At 52.2% G+C, this 12,362-nt stretch overlaps 1 protein-coding gene across 1 annotated transcript in view; it reads left to right on the top strand.

The window, feature by feature from the left end:
* Positions 1–12,076, top strand: part of TOR3A (torsin family 3, member A) — a 12,766-nt gene extending 690 nt beyond the window's left edge. The window contains exons 2-7 of the mRNA XM_008571517.1: positions 9–174; positions 765–878; positions 3,482–3,747; positions 5,404–5,576; positions 10,471–10,595; positions 11,191–12,076. Coding sequence (XP_008569739.1) covers positions 9–174; positions 765–878; positions 3,482–3,747; positions 5,404–5,576; positions 10,471–10,595; positions 11,191–11,441 — 1,095 coding nt within the window. The 3' untranslated portion in view covers positions 11,442–12,076. The remainder of the gene's footprint in view (positions 1–8; positions 175–764; positions 879–3,481; positions 3,748–5,403; positions 5,577–10,470; positions 10,596–11,190) is intronic.
* Positions 12,077–12,362: the final 286 nt, after the last annotated feature.

Genomic DNA, 12,362 nt, shown 5'->3' with positions numbered 1-12,362 from the left:
CGGGGGAGGCGGCCGACGAGCCGGGCTCGGCATGGGCCTGGCCGGGCTTCCAGCGCCTGCAGGAGCGGCTGAGGGCGGCCGGTGCCCTCTCCAGGCGGTACTGGGCGCTCTTCCGCTGCCAGGTGTGGCCCGGCGACTGTGAGGAGGACGAGGAGGCTGCCGCGGGTCCCCTGGGTAAGACTCCGTCCCCGCGGCCCACTGCCCGGCCCACCAGCCGTCGCGGAGCGCGGGCGCCCGCGGGGCGGGGACGTGCAGAAGCGGAGCGGAATTGGGGACGCGGCTGTCAAAGCCTCGCTCCTGCCTGGGCCACCGCACAGGCCGTATCAGTCAGCTTTCCGCCCGCCCAGCCCCTGGCACCCGGCTGTGGGCAGGGGCAGCCTGCGCGGGTCAGGAAGCCCCATCGCCCCCACACCTCCCATCTTTGGGGCCGCCGCCTGTTGGATCTGAATAGGCCAGGCCGCCCTCCCCCACCTCACCTGTCCCCGACTCCTCCAGACATGCTCACAGTGCACCTGGCGTTATTCTAGGGTACTGCTCCTCCCCAACTTTTTGATGGCTTTAAGGAAAGTCACACACTGGTGACTGTCCCCACCCCCAAGTACCTCTTCCTCCTTCTCTGCTGCTTACAGGAAGCAAGTGCTTGAGGACATGCAGTGGGCAGAGCCTAGGCTGAGAGTTGGGACCTGAGTGCTTGTGTGGCAGGCTGTCACCACTGTCCTGGACCAGATGGTCTCGTCCCTGTCTCACAACTCCTTCTTTTCCAGGCTGGAGCCTTCCCGTGTTGGGCCAGCAGTACCTGGATATCCTGACCACATGGTACTGCAGCTTCCAGGACTGCTGCTACAGTGGGGATTGCAGGATCTCCAACAACTTTACAGGTTGGACTCCGCATGGCCTCAAGGGGCTAGGGATCTGTGGGGAGGGAAGGCAATTCAGGAGAAATGGCTAGGGTGCAAAGGACCTTTCATTATCCTGCCCGCCTCCCCCCAAGCAGGAATTGCCACAATAAGAGTGAAGTCAGGTCTGCAGTTATTTGAGGATCTTCTTTGGGCAAGACATTGAACTGCCAGGTTTTCCAGAAATAATAACCTCTGTCACTGGGAACAATGTGACACCAACATTAATGATGCCACTAGTGGATTTTGCATTCTTCCTTCTGGGAACAGAAGCCAAAACATACTGTTTTTTGACGAAGCACCAAAATTCTTGAATGAGGGATGAGAAGACCCCTTTAGTTGAATGGCTCAAGCTACCTGAGCTTGTTTCATAGATCTTGGGGATCCTTGGGAATACCATGAACATGTCACACCCAGCTAAGACAGCTGGGGGGAGGGGACACTGCCAGTTGTAGGACAGGCCTCTGATCGCCATCGTCTGTCCCCTGCCTAGGCCAAGTATTTTCCTCTGCTCATTTGCCACCTACCATCATGGCCTCCTGCCATCCCGGGATGTGTGTCCAGGGAGGAAAGAAGATGAGTAGCTAATTTCTATTGAGCTCCTACCATGAACCAGGCACTGTGCTAAGAGTTTGGCAGAGATTAATTCATAATCCAGCATATTCTATGACTCTTTAGGAGAGTCAGGCCAACAGCAGCTTGTCTGTGAACAGGAACAACAACCTCTCAGAGGGGGGGGTTGGGAGTATCAAGTGAGAACTAATCAGAAATTGTGGGTTATAATTAAAAGTGTCCCTTTTAACCTTTAGCCAACAAATGTCTGGGTGATACAGTGTGGGTTCCTGATTTATCTAGGGTAAGTGCAGATGCCTCAGTGGCTCCACACCCTGAGAGAAATAGGAGATTGAATGAGTTTATAACCAGAAACATATTAACCATTACACAGATTGAAAATCCCCATACTGGGCCGAGCCCGTGGCACACTCGGGAGAGTGCGGCGCTGGGAGCGCAGCAGCACTCCCGCCACGGGTTCGGATCCTATATAGGGATGACCGGTGCGCTCACAGCGCTCACTGGCTGAGCACGGTGCAGCCGGTCTCAAAAAGGACAAAAAAAAAAAAAAAAAAGAGAATCCCCATACTGGTCTGCCTGCATTCTTCCCCTGCTGCTTGTGAATCACAACTAACCACCCTCCCTCCAGTGTATTTTTTTAATTAGTTCAGGTGGCAAGCCTGATTTGCATATTGCAGTCAATTTGCCATTTTGACTCTCAGGAGGGTGATCTTTAGCCCCAAGTACTAAACCTATTCTGATAAAGGACCTTCAGTCCTTTGCAAAAGTTTCCTGTATTTTCCCCAGGAGCAGTTTCTTGCCTAGAGTTCTCCTGATACCAACTCTTTGAATCTCCATAAGTGAGGCTCACCCTAGATATTAGGTCTCTTTATTGGCAAACATGCCAATGACACAGTGGGTCTAGGAACAGGGTTTCTGCCAACACTAGGGATAAGACCCTTGGTAGGCAGGTAGCAAGTTACCTCTCTGCCCTCAACATGCCTTTTGTTACACAAGGGCCCGAATATCCAAATTGTCCTGGCTGGGGAATCAGTACACCTATGCTGGATTCCTAGTCTCACCTCTTACTAGCTGCCAAACTTTGGGCAGTTTTTTTCAGGTCTCTGTTTCCTCATCTTTAAGTGGGAATAATAATACCTGTCATGCAGAGTTATTGTGAAGATGAAAAACAGCACAGTTCTGAGTACAGGGAAAACAGCAGCAAATATTAATTTTCCTTTCTGTGTCACTGCCTTTTTTTTTTTTTTTTTCTTGGCGGCTGGCCAGTAACGGGATCCGAACCCTTGACTTTGGTGTTGTAACACCACACTCTAACTAACAGAGCTAACCAGCCAGCCCACTACTACTTTTGAAGCGATGTGTGATACCTCCATTGTTTTACAATAGACCTTGACCCGCCAGGCTCCAGAATACTCTCTCCAGGTTGGCTCAAAGTGCCCAACCAATTGATCCTAGACTCAGAATGGTCAGTCCCTACCCACAGCTGGCAGCACACCCTCCCTGTCCCTATGACTCCTGGTAGCCCCCATCCCGCAATCCTGCAACCTCATGGCTGAGAGGAAGTAAGGCCTAGCAGAGGGCTTTGCAACGCGGTAGCTGCTCTCAAGGACCTGTGGAACTGAATTAGAATGAATAAAATGGGGCTTCTCCATAAAACATTTAGGGAGTCCTGAAAGGAATGGGAGCGACCTGAGGGCGTGGGGGTGTGGGGTTCTTTTTCCAGACAGGTCTGTGCCAACCATTCTGGGACGTCTTCAGGGTCTTCGGAAAGGTGATTCCATTCTCTTCCTGAGTTCAATCTCGATTTCTCAGCCTCTTCAAAAATAGCCCTTGAATCCCTTCTGCTGCAAGGTCTTCCCTTTGGCTTCTTGTTCTTAGGCTAAACAGGATGAATAACTGATCCCTCCTCAGAGATGTTCAGAGATGCTCAGTCTCTCAGCCATTGTGGAGCCTGGTGGGGACTGTGCCTGTGTGTGCGCCTCTCACTGTGACCTCCTCTGTCCTGTCCCTAGGCTTAGAGTCGGACCTGAGAGTGAGACTGCATGGCCAGCATTTGGCCCGAGAGCTGGTCCTGAGAACAGTGAGACACTACTTAGAGATGCCCCGGCCAGACAAGGCCCTGGCTCTGTCATTTCACGGCTGGTCTGGCACAGGCAAGAACTTCGTGGCCCGCATGCTGGCAGAGAGCCTGTATCGGGACGGGCTGAGGAGTGACTGCGTCAAGATATTTATTGCCACGTTCCACTTTCCCCACCCCAAGTACACGGACCTGTACAAGGTGAGGCTGGGCAGTGCTGGCAGGCTTTGCCAGCCACGGCTGGGGCTGGAATGAGGCCTCTGTGCTGGGAGGGAGACCCTGTAAACAGCTCTTCCCTGCAAGGAGCTGGGCTCTGGAGAAGCCTAGCGGAAGGGTGGGGACTGGAGGCGATTGTGACAGAACCAGTAACAGAGACATCCACTGCACCCACTAAACACAGAGGGGACCCTGAGCACCCTGAGGAAAGACTGATGTTCTACACACCAGACCTGAGCTCTGTCTCTTCAACCGCCACACACGGGAGGCCAGTCACTGAGCTTAAACAGAAAGTACACATTAATTTTTCTGTTATAGAAATAGAGAAATGTCACAGGAAATGTGGAACAGAGAACAGCAAAAACTTTATCGTAATCTTCCCACAAAGACATAACCTTGTTAGCTAACAGCAGTTAGCATTTTGGTATACTTCCTCTGGTGGCAAACCTTTCCCCTGTGTTGTTTTATGTCACTGTAATTATATTGGACAGAAAGTTCCATGTCCTGCTTTTTTTTTTAAAGAGTGATTTTCTGTGTCTTTCCATAATGGCTCATTATATTCCAGCAAGTGGATGGACAGAAATGCAGTATTTAAAATAAGTCGACATGTAGTATTTAAGCCAGAAGATGACCAAACCCCTATTGCAGCATGACAGAAATGACTGCATGTGTCTTTGGCTTTCTGTTCTAATATTTGGAATGTCTTAACCCAGGAAGATTGTGTAAGCCTTTGAGGACAGAGATTCCCAAGTCACCCGGCAGAATCAATATGGCCCTGGAGGGCAGGGGCAGGGCGAACTGTCCTGAACCCCTGCTGTTCTAGGGACAGGTAGTCGGTCAGCTGGGCCTTCTCAGGAACTACCTGGTTTTGTGGCAAAACTGCTGTGGATCGCAACTTCCCTGTTGTGAAAACCAACATGTATACTAACTCTCTCACATCACACACAAACACTCACACACACTCACACGCGGGTGATTAGGGAGCTGAAATCGGAGTCCAGGGAGGCTAGAGATGGACAGGGAGTGTGGGATCTGGGGTAGGATCTGGCCCTAAAAAATATATTCTTTTCCATTAAGCATTTACTATCTTGCCTAGGACGAGGAACCTAGCAAAGCCCCCAAGTTTTGGGTTGGCTGTACCGTAGACAGGCCTTCAGCAGACTTGCTGCCCCGAGAGGTTGGCCCAGCTTGGGTGCTAGTGGACAGTCTGCTCCTGGGAGTTCAGGGCAGGGGGCTGTGGCTGCCTCTGGGCACATGAGCCCCTCCTCTGCCTGTCACCTCGGATTAGAGCCTGACTCCTACCCCTGGAGAGGTTGAGCTCACGGTTAGTTCCAGAATGGGACCTAGTTCCAGAGAGGAAAGAGCAGGCCTGTTCTCAAGGGCAGAAGGGCTTCTCCCCACTCCCTTTCGGGCCCTCCCCCTCTACCCAGGCTGGCTCCACCTCAGGGTGCACGAGAATCACCTGGGAAGTTTGTTAGATGAGCATGTCCTAGCCCTGCCCACAGAGGTTTGCATTTGGTAGTTCCAGGGGTGGAACCCAGCCTCAAGTGGGCCATTGCAGATGCCTTGGGGAAGCCGATGCCTACTGGAGGGTGGGAGTGTGCCCCCCAGTTCCCCAGCGGCTCCCTATGTCCCGTGCAGGAGCAGCTGATGGGTCAGATCCAGGAGACGCAACAGCGCTGCCAGCAGACCCTGTTCATCTTTGATGAAGCTGAGAAGCTGCACCCGGGGCTGCTGGAGGTCCTTGGGCCGCAGCTGGAACACCAGTCCCCTGAGGGCCACAGGGCTCGGAGAACCATCTTTCTCTTTCTCAGGTGAGGTCTGAGGAACAATAGCCAGGAGGACTGGGTGCAGGGACGATATCAGCGGGCAGCAGAGGCCACCTCGCTTTCTCGGCTGCAGAGCCTTCTACAAACTCCTGTGCAGAAAACAGAAGCCTAGCTACTTGGATGGAAGCAGGGCTGGGAAGCCTTAGGTCTCCCTGCTCCTGCCCTGGTTCTACCCTGCAATGCGCTGCTGAGCGGCACTGACCCCCACAGCCAGGCTAATGAACTGAGAGCAGCCTGGAGGAGCGGTCCCTCGGCTAGCCCTCCACTCGTGCGCGTGGTCCTCTTAGGACTGCTAGGCCCCTCACACTCCGCAGCTGGTGTGTACCTTCCTCAGGGGAGACGCTCACACACTGGGGGTCCCCCTAGGAAGGGTATTCAGCTTTCATTAGCTGAAAATCAAGTACCGACTACCTTTGAAAATTCCCAAGGAAGGCCTGGTCAGAGGACAGCGTAGTCTCCCACTAAGTCCAACACGGCCAGTTCTTCCTCCAGGCTTGGAAGGTCTGTTTCTTCTCTGACCATGAGAGGAAGACCCTGGCTTACAATTCAGGGTATAATGTGTTGATTGAAACGTGCACCATCTCTCAGTACCTACAACTGTATTCGCAGCACTGCTCTGCGGACCCAGTCACTTAACCACTGTGCTGCGTTTCCTCTGCCCTTGTTCTACTGTGTTCCCCAGGCTCGCGAAAGGGCTTAGCGGGAAGCAAACTTAGAAACGACTTGTCCAGTCCTGTCTTTTTATGGAGGCTCCATCAGTCAGAAGTCAGGTTTGGGCCCCTGTTGGCCCAACTTGAATGCTTCACAACAGCTTTTTGTGGACTCAATGGAAGCCAAACTAGTTGCTTCTCCACCCTCCCTCCACGCCAGCACTTGCTTGCTGAGGGACCTTCCTGGGCTGCAGGGTGGAGTCCCCATGAGGATGGGGGAGGGAGGCTGGTTCCCATCCAGGCTTGGAGAGTGTGAAGGTGAGTGTGGAAGGCAGGTCTGGTTTCAGTGCACACAGGACGAACGCATTTATGCCTGTCGCTGCGGTGGGATTTCCATGTGTTGATGGCAAATCCTTCCTGGTCTATAAGTGGGGCTTGTGGAGACTTACCAGGTAAGGGTAGTAAATTCTTCACATTAATTCCTATCCCCAGGTACTATGTACTACTCACCACCTTCTGAGGCAGCCAGGCTCAGGTCTCCTTCTGTTGCAGTGAATTAGGTGGAGGCCCAAAAATGCAGAGGAGGCTGGCTGGAGGATTCACCTTTGTGTCCTTAGGCTTCTCCACCTAAGCCCTTCCAGGTGGTGGTTGGGAGGGGACAGGAGTCCAGGGGACCCTCTGAACCGTAGCTGCATAAGCGAGTCCTCACTCACGGAGCAAAGCATGGGGACCGCAACTCGGGCCTCCTTTTCACTTTTGCAGGGATCATCCCTTTTACTTTTGCACATAAGCAGCTTCCTCCCCTGCTCTTCCCTCATGTGGGCTCAAGCCCGTGCAGGCTTGTGGCCATGGCGCCACCAACCGTTCCCCGACTTGGGCCCGCCAGCCTTGGGTGGTGCTGCCTGCTTCTCAGCTTAGAAAACCCGCACCCTCGCCTGGGTCACAATTGCCTAATGCAACCCGGTGACCCTGCTGTCCAGGCAAACATTTGCCTTTGTAGTATTTTGGTTATTGACCCGTGGGCAGCGCCCTCTGTCTCCTGGTCAGCTCTGCCCTTTCTCCCAGTGACCCGGCCTTGGTGGGATGTCTGAGACCACATGGTCACAGACAGCTGGTCAAGCCTGGGTGGAGGCAAGGCATGGGGAAAAGCTGCCCCACTAGACTGCTTCACAGTGGGACAGAGTGGAGGACACATACCTGTGACAGGGATCTGAAGGGCCACTTAAGATGTGGCCTTGAGTTCTAGTGGCTCTGGTGCAGGCCTGTGTCCAGCCAGCAAGAGCCGGAGGCCCCCAACACAGGGAAGCTGAGGGGCAGGCTGACATAGTCTATCCCAGGCCATCCAGGGTAGCGACCACCAGTGCCCCACCCCATCACTCTGGGCTAGGGAGCCCCCAAAACAGCGGCCTCTAAACCTCCCAGGTTCTCGGTATTCTAGTGATAGGTTGGGGAAGACAATGTATTTGATATTTGAGCCTCTGGACTTGATTTCTACGATGAGCTTCAATTTATCCCACTTTGTGGCAAGGATTCTTGTGTTTGAAAGAAAAGCACAGCTGACTCAAACTGCTCCTGTGACAGAGTTACACTAGGGCAAGACCAGCAGTTTAATCCTGAAAAAAATCCTAAACCTGCCTTCCGAAATGAGCTGTAGGGCTTTGCTGGCCTGCCCCCTGGTGGCATCTGATGGCAGCAGAAGGGAGGAGGTGGCAGTTGAAGCAGGTTAGCCTCATGTGTGGTGTCCTAGGGTGCCCCAGCCCTCAGAGCCTATCTTGCATCTGGGTTGGAGGAATTAGGGGGCCCGTTGGCTGGATAACAGAAAACTAACATTGACTACAAGTACAGAAGGCTCCGAGAACGCGTCACGTGGCAGCACGGGAACAAGGAACCCTGGAGATTGGAGCTATTGTCCTCTTCTCACTGAAGCTGTGAAGTGTGAGGGCAATGAACGCCTGTTTTATTTGCACTGTGGTCAGGCAAAGTATAGATAGAAAAGATTTTGAAATATTAAAAGAACTATACGAATATGAATGGAATCATAGGCCTTGTACCCCATTGCATTGGAAATGCTCTATGGAAGACTTAGTAGGTCAGCGTTGGGGTTTGTTACTGGGGTTGTTATCAGTAACAGCTAGTTCTGGAGAGGCCTTCAGTCCCCTTCCTTGGGGCCTTAAGGCTCAGGGCTGGTGAGATTAGATGTTGTCCTGTCCCAGAGCCAGGGGAGAGGGCTGGTCAATAGAGGTGCCTTCTGGCTTCTTGGTCCTTTCAGACCTCACAGTCAGCAGGTTACCTGGGAGGTTGAGGAAAGGAATTGAGGTGCTCCAGGAAAGCAACGTCTGTCTAAAGGTGTGATGTTGGTGCCAGGGTGGTAGTCCTGAGGAGAGGGAGGGACAGAATAGAGAGGGGTCCCAGGTTATGTCATGGTGGATGAGATAAAGCCTGTGGTATGGTGGAAGAAAAGAGATGTTGGCTGTGGGACAGAACAGGAGGAGAAACTCAGAAGGGAGGTGGAGGTAGTATAGACAGACGTGCAGAGATGTCTGTTTATTTCATAAACACTTGCTGAGCACCTGAAATGTGCTGAGCACTGTGCTAGGCACTGGGGTGACGTAAATGACGAGGCTGTGCTTCCTGCTCTCAAGAAGGCTAGAGTCGGGTGGTTTTCTGGGTAGAAATGGGGAAGGAACTGAAGTCTGTGCCTCTGGGGCTGGGTAAGTGAACCCCACTCATCTCCCCTCACCCTGGATGCCTGCCCTTTGGCCCATATGGTGTAAGCAGAGCTACGTGCCTCTGCCTCCTGTGGGGAATGCATGCTGGGGCAGTCCCTTGGCTGTGGGGCTAATCTTGCCTCAGCTGCTGTGATTATGGCCACTCCTGGGTGCACAGGTGACCTACCTGGCAGGCCTTCCTGCCGCAGGGGGGAGTGGGACAAGCAGCTTCAGGAAGAAGAATGTTGTAAGAAGGTGTCAAGGGAAGACTGGCTGAGCAGCTGGCCTCGAGCAAAGGGTGGGAACCCCTTGTTCCTGCTGGGCCCCTCCTCCTGGGAGCTGATGGCCCCTGGTAAATTCTGGCTGTGAGGGGCACATTGGTCCCTACTACAGGAAGGTGCATTGGACCACTGGCTGGACCATTTGGCAGGGAAGGGTGTGTGCCCCAGCCTCTGTCCACCCAGCGTGGAAGAAGGCAGGGAGAGAAAGCACTCAGCCCCTCTGTAACCGCACACCTCCATGAGCCCACTGCACAGGATGCACTCAGATGCTAATGGAGCCGACTGCTGAGTCCATCCGCCTGAGGGTGTCAAAGAAATGGAGATACAGGATCCCCACTCCTTAACTTGCCGCCTGCCTCCCCGTCTTTCCCTTGTTACACTCCCTCACTCTCCGGACCTGAAGATAAAGCAGGGTGTGAAGAGTGAGTGCACAGACGTGGAGATGGCCAAGGGCTCGGTTTGTCTAAGGAGCCACCTGTGAGACTGCAGCCCAGGGAGGGGAGTGCAGTGAGCTGAGACAGCAGGAGCTACAGGGGCTGGGGAGGGTCCGAGCGGAAGTGCACCCAGCTGAAGGTCTCCACCTCCATCCCAGCTTCCCTGCTGGAAGCGCTACAATTTCGTCGTTTCTTACCCCCTTTCTCCCTCATATCTCTAGCCCAATCCTCTTTCCTGTGCTCAGACTCATATTTCCAATTGCCTAAGATATCATAACCCCTAGAAAGACCACAGGCAAGCAAAAAACACTCACGGGTTTTCTTCTCCACCCTTCTCCTATATTCCACTTTAAGGGGGCAGCAAGCAGCCTAAGGCCAACACCTGATGGCTTCCATTCTCTCACTTCTCATATCCACCAGTTACAGGGTCTGTCAATTGTGCCTCCTACGCCAATTCTTCAATCCGCTCTGTGACTGGCTTTCTGCAACCATCCTGTGCCTCTTCAATCCACTGTCTAGCCCTGGAATGATCTTTGGATGTAAAGCTGACCAAGTCACCCCACCACCCCATGCTCCCAAGCTCAAAGCCCCTCATTGGTTCTCCATGGCCCATAAGCTAAAATCCATGTGCATGGCAGACAGAGGCCTCCTCACCTAGCCCTGGCCTACCTTTCATGCCTATGCTTCTCCAGCCCCTCCATGCAGCTTGCAGCCCTGAGCCCCACATGCCCTAATGCTTTAGTGGTCGAGGAACCCATTTAGAAGCTAAGTATAAAGAAATCTGTTAACAAACTCGTCTCTTTCAGTAACCTTGGGGGCAATATCATCAATGAGATGGTTCTGAATTGGCTTAAGGCTGGAGGGTCCCGAGAAGAAATTACAATGGAACATTTGGAGCCCCACCTCCAGGCTGAGATTGTGGAGTCCACAGGTAAGTGATTGCTTCCCAGCCATGTAGAAAATAAACCTCTGGTGAGAGCCACAGTTGGGGATAAGATGTTGGTATGTGTGTTTATGAGGCAGACAGGGTACTTGGGACTCAGAGGACATGCCATAATCATCTCACATTGTTAACTTTGGGTAGGCACAAGAAAACTGCCAGGAAGGCCAGAACTCCTTTTCTAAAAATGCTTTGAAAGAGAAGTTTGCACCTGCCCAGGAAATGCAGGCAGTGGCCTCTGAAGCCTGTAGACTCTGAGGAGTCTCACTGCAGAAACCTCAGTGGCTAAGCCTCCAGCCAGGGGTAAAATCCCTCCACCTTCTGCTTTCTGCCATCAAACAAAAGCACACCTGGCAGTCAGGCCCCCACTCTCCTTGCTTCTCCTGCAGCTATATCCACAGTTAACCATGGTCCTCTACCTAAGGGAGATGGAGCAGCAGAGTTCTTGACACATGCTGCAGACGGCCCTCCTGGAGTTGGCATATGAGATCAAACCTTGCCCAGGCCTTAGGTTTGGGGGCACCTTAAAACTCCAGCTGAATTCAGCCCCAGGTCAGACTCCATGTAATTTTGGTCCTGATTTCAGACAGTGGCTTTGGCCACAGCCGTCTTGTGAAGGAAAATCTGGTTGACTTCTTCGTTCCCTTCTTGCCACTGGAGTACCATCATGTGAGGCTGTGTGCACGGGATGCTTTCCAGAACCAGGAGCTTCCATATACAGAAGAGGCATTGGATGAAATCGCCAAGATGATGGTGTATGTCCCCAAAGAACAACAAATCTTTTCTTCTCAGGGCTGCAAATCTATTTCCCAGAGAATTAACTATTTCCTACCTTGAAGGCTAGATGACTTCCAGGAGCTGCCTTCTTCCCACTAAGAGGACCCTTGAAGAGCACTGTTTGGAACTGTAAGCTGTGGGAGGGGCAGATTGGCATCCAGCAATCACTAATACACTGCTAATGTGTAAAAGGCCTTAAATCAGAAGCAGAGCCAATTCTTAAAATCACTTGGTGCCTTAAAGACATGCATTCCAAAATGTGGGCCAGGTGGTTGGAAATCAACAAATCCCAAGGGCTTATTATGACTCTACAGATGGTCTCACATCTCAGCTCTTCTTTACAGATGCCTGGACTTGGGTGTTGGGCCTCAGAAGCTGCAGGATTCTTGGGTTACATAGCAGGGAAGAATGAAGTTCCATGACCCAGTGGTGGGGAGTACACCTCAGGTTTGCAGGCCAAGTGGGCTGGCTTTCAAGTTGTTACTCCCAGAGGAAAGCCCAGCAGCTTCTGTTGTGAGCAGATCAGCAACGAGCCTCAGGCTGAAGTGACAGGTGTACAGAGGAAGATATTTTTAAAATCAGGTCAGTGTGAGCTAAGACTTATTCTGTTCTGCAGAATGAAAAAATTTTCTTTTTTTAATTAGGGATCTTGACATTCCCATGTCATATGTAAAAATTAAAATTTTGTATTTTTCTAAAATCCTCTGCTTTCTTACTGAGACCTAGTAATTGTGCTCACTTAGCAAAATTTCAAATGCCAGGTAATCCTGATGGGGACTAGTGGATCCAGTGGTGGCATGCTGACATGCACGGAGCTGACAAGGTATGTGACTGGTCTGCTAATTTACTTGTTTGCTTTGGGACCACATCAGCTGAGCACAACCTCTTAACTGAAGAGGCTTCCACAGCATTGTTGCTCTTACATACGAAAACGTTCACTCGTGTACTCCCAGCTTTAAAAAAAAAGCAGTCATTTTTGAG

The sequence above is a fragment of the Galeopterus variegatus genome, unplaced genomic scaffold, assembly GCF_000696425.1.
Source record: "Galeopterus variegatus unplaced genomic scaffold, G_variegatus-3.0.2 Scaffold694, whole genome shotgun sequence".
Taxonomy (NCBI): domain Eukaryota; kingdom Metazoa; phylum Chordata; class Mammalia; order Dermoptera; family Cynocephalidae; genus Galeopterus; species Galeopterus variegatus.
Note: the sequence above shows the minus strand (reverse complement) of the source record. Positions and strands in the feature narration are given on the sequence as shown.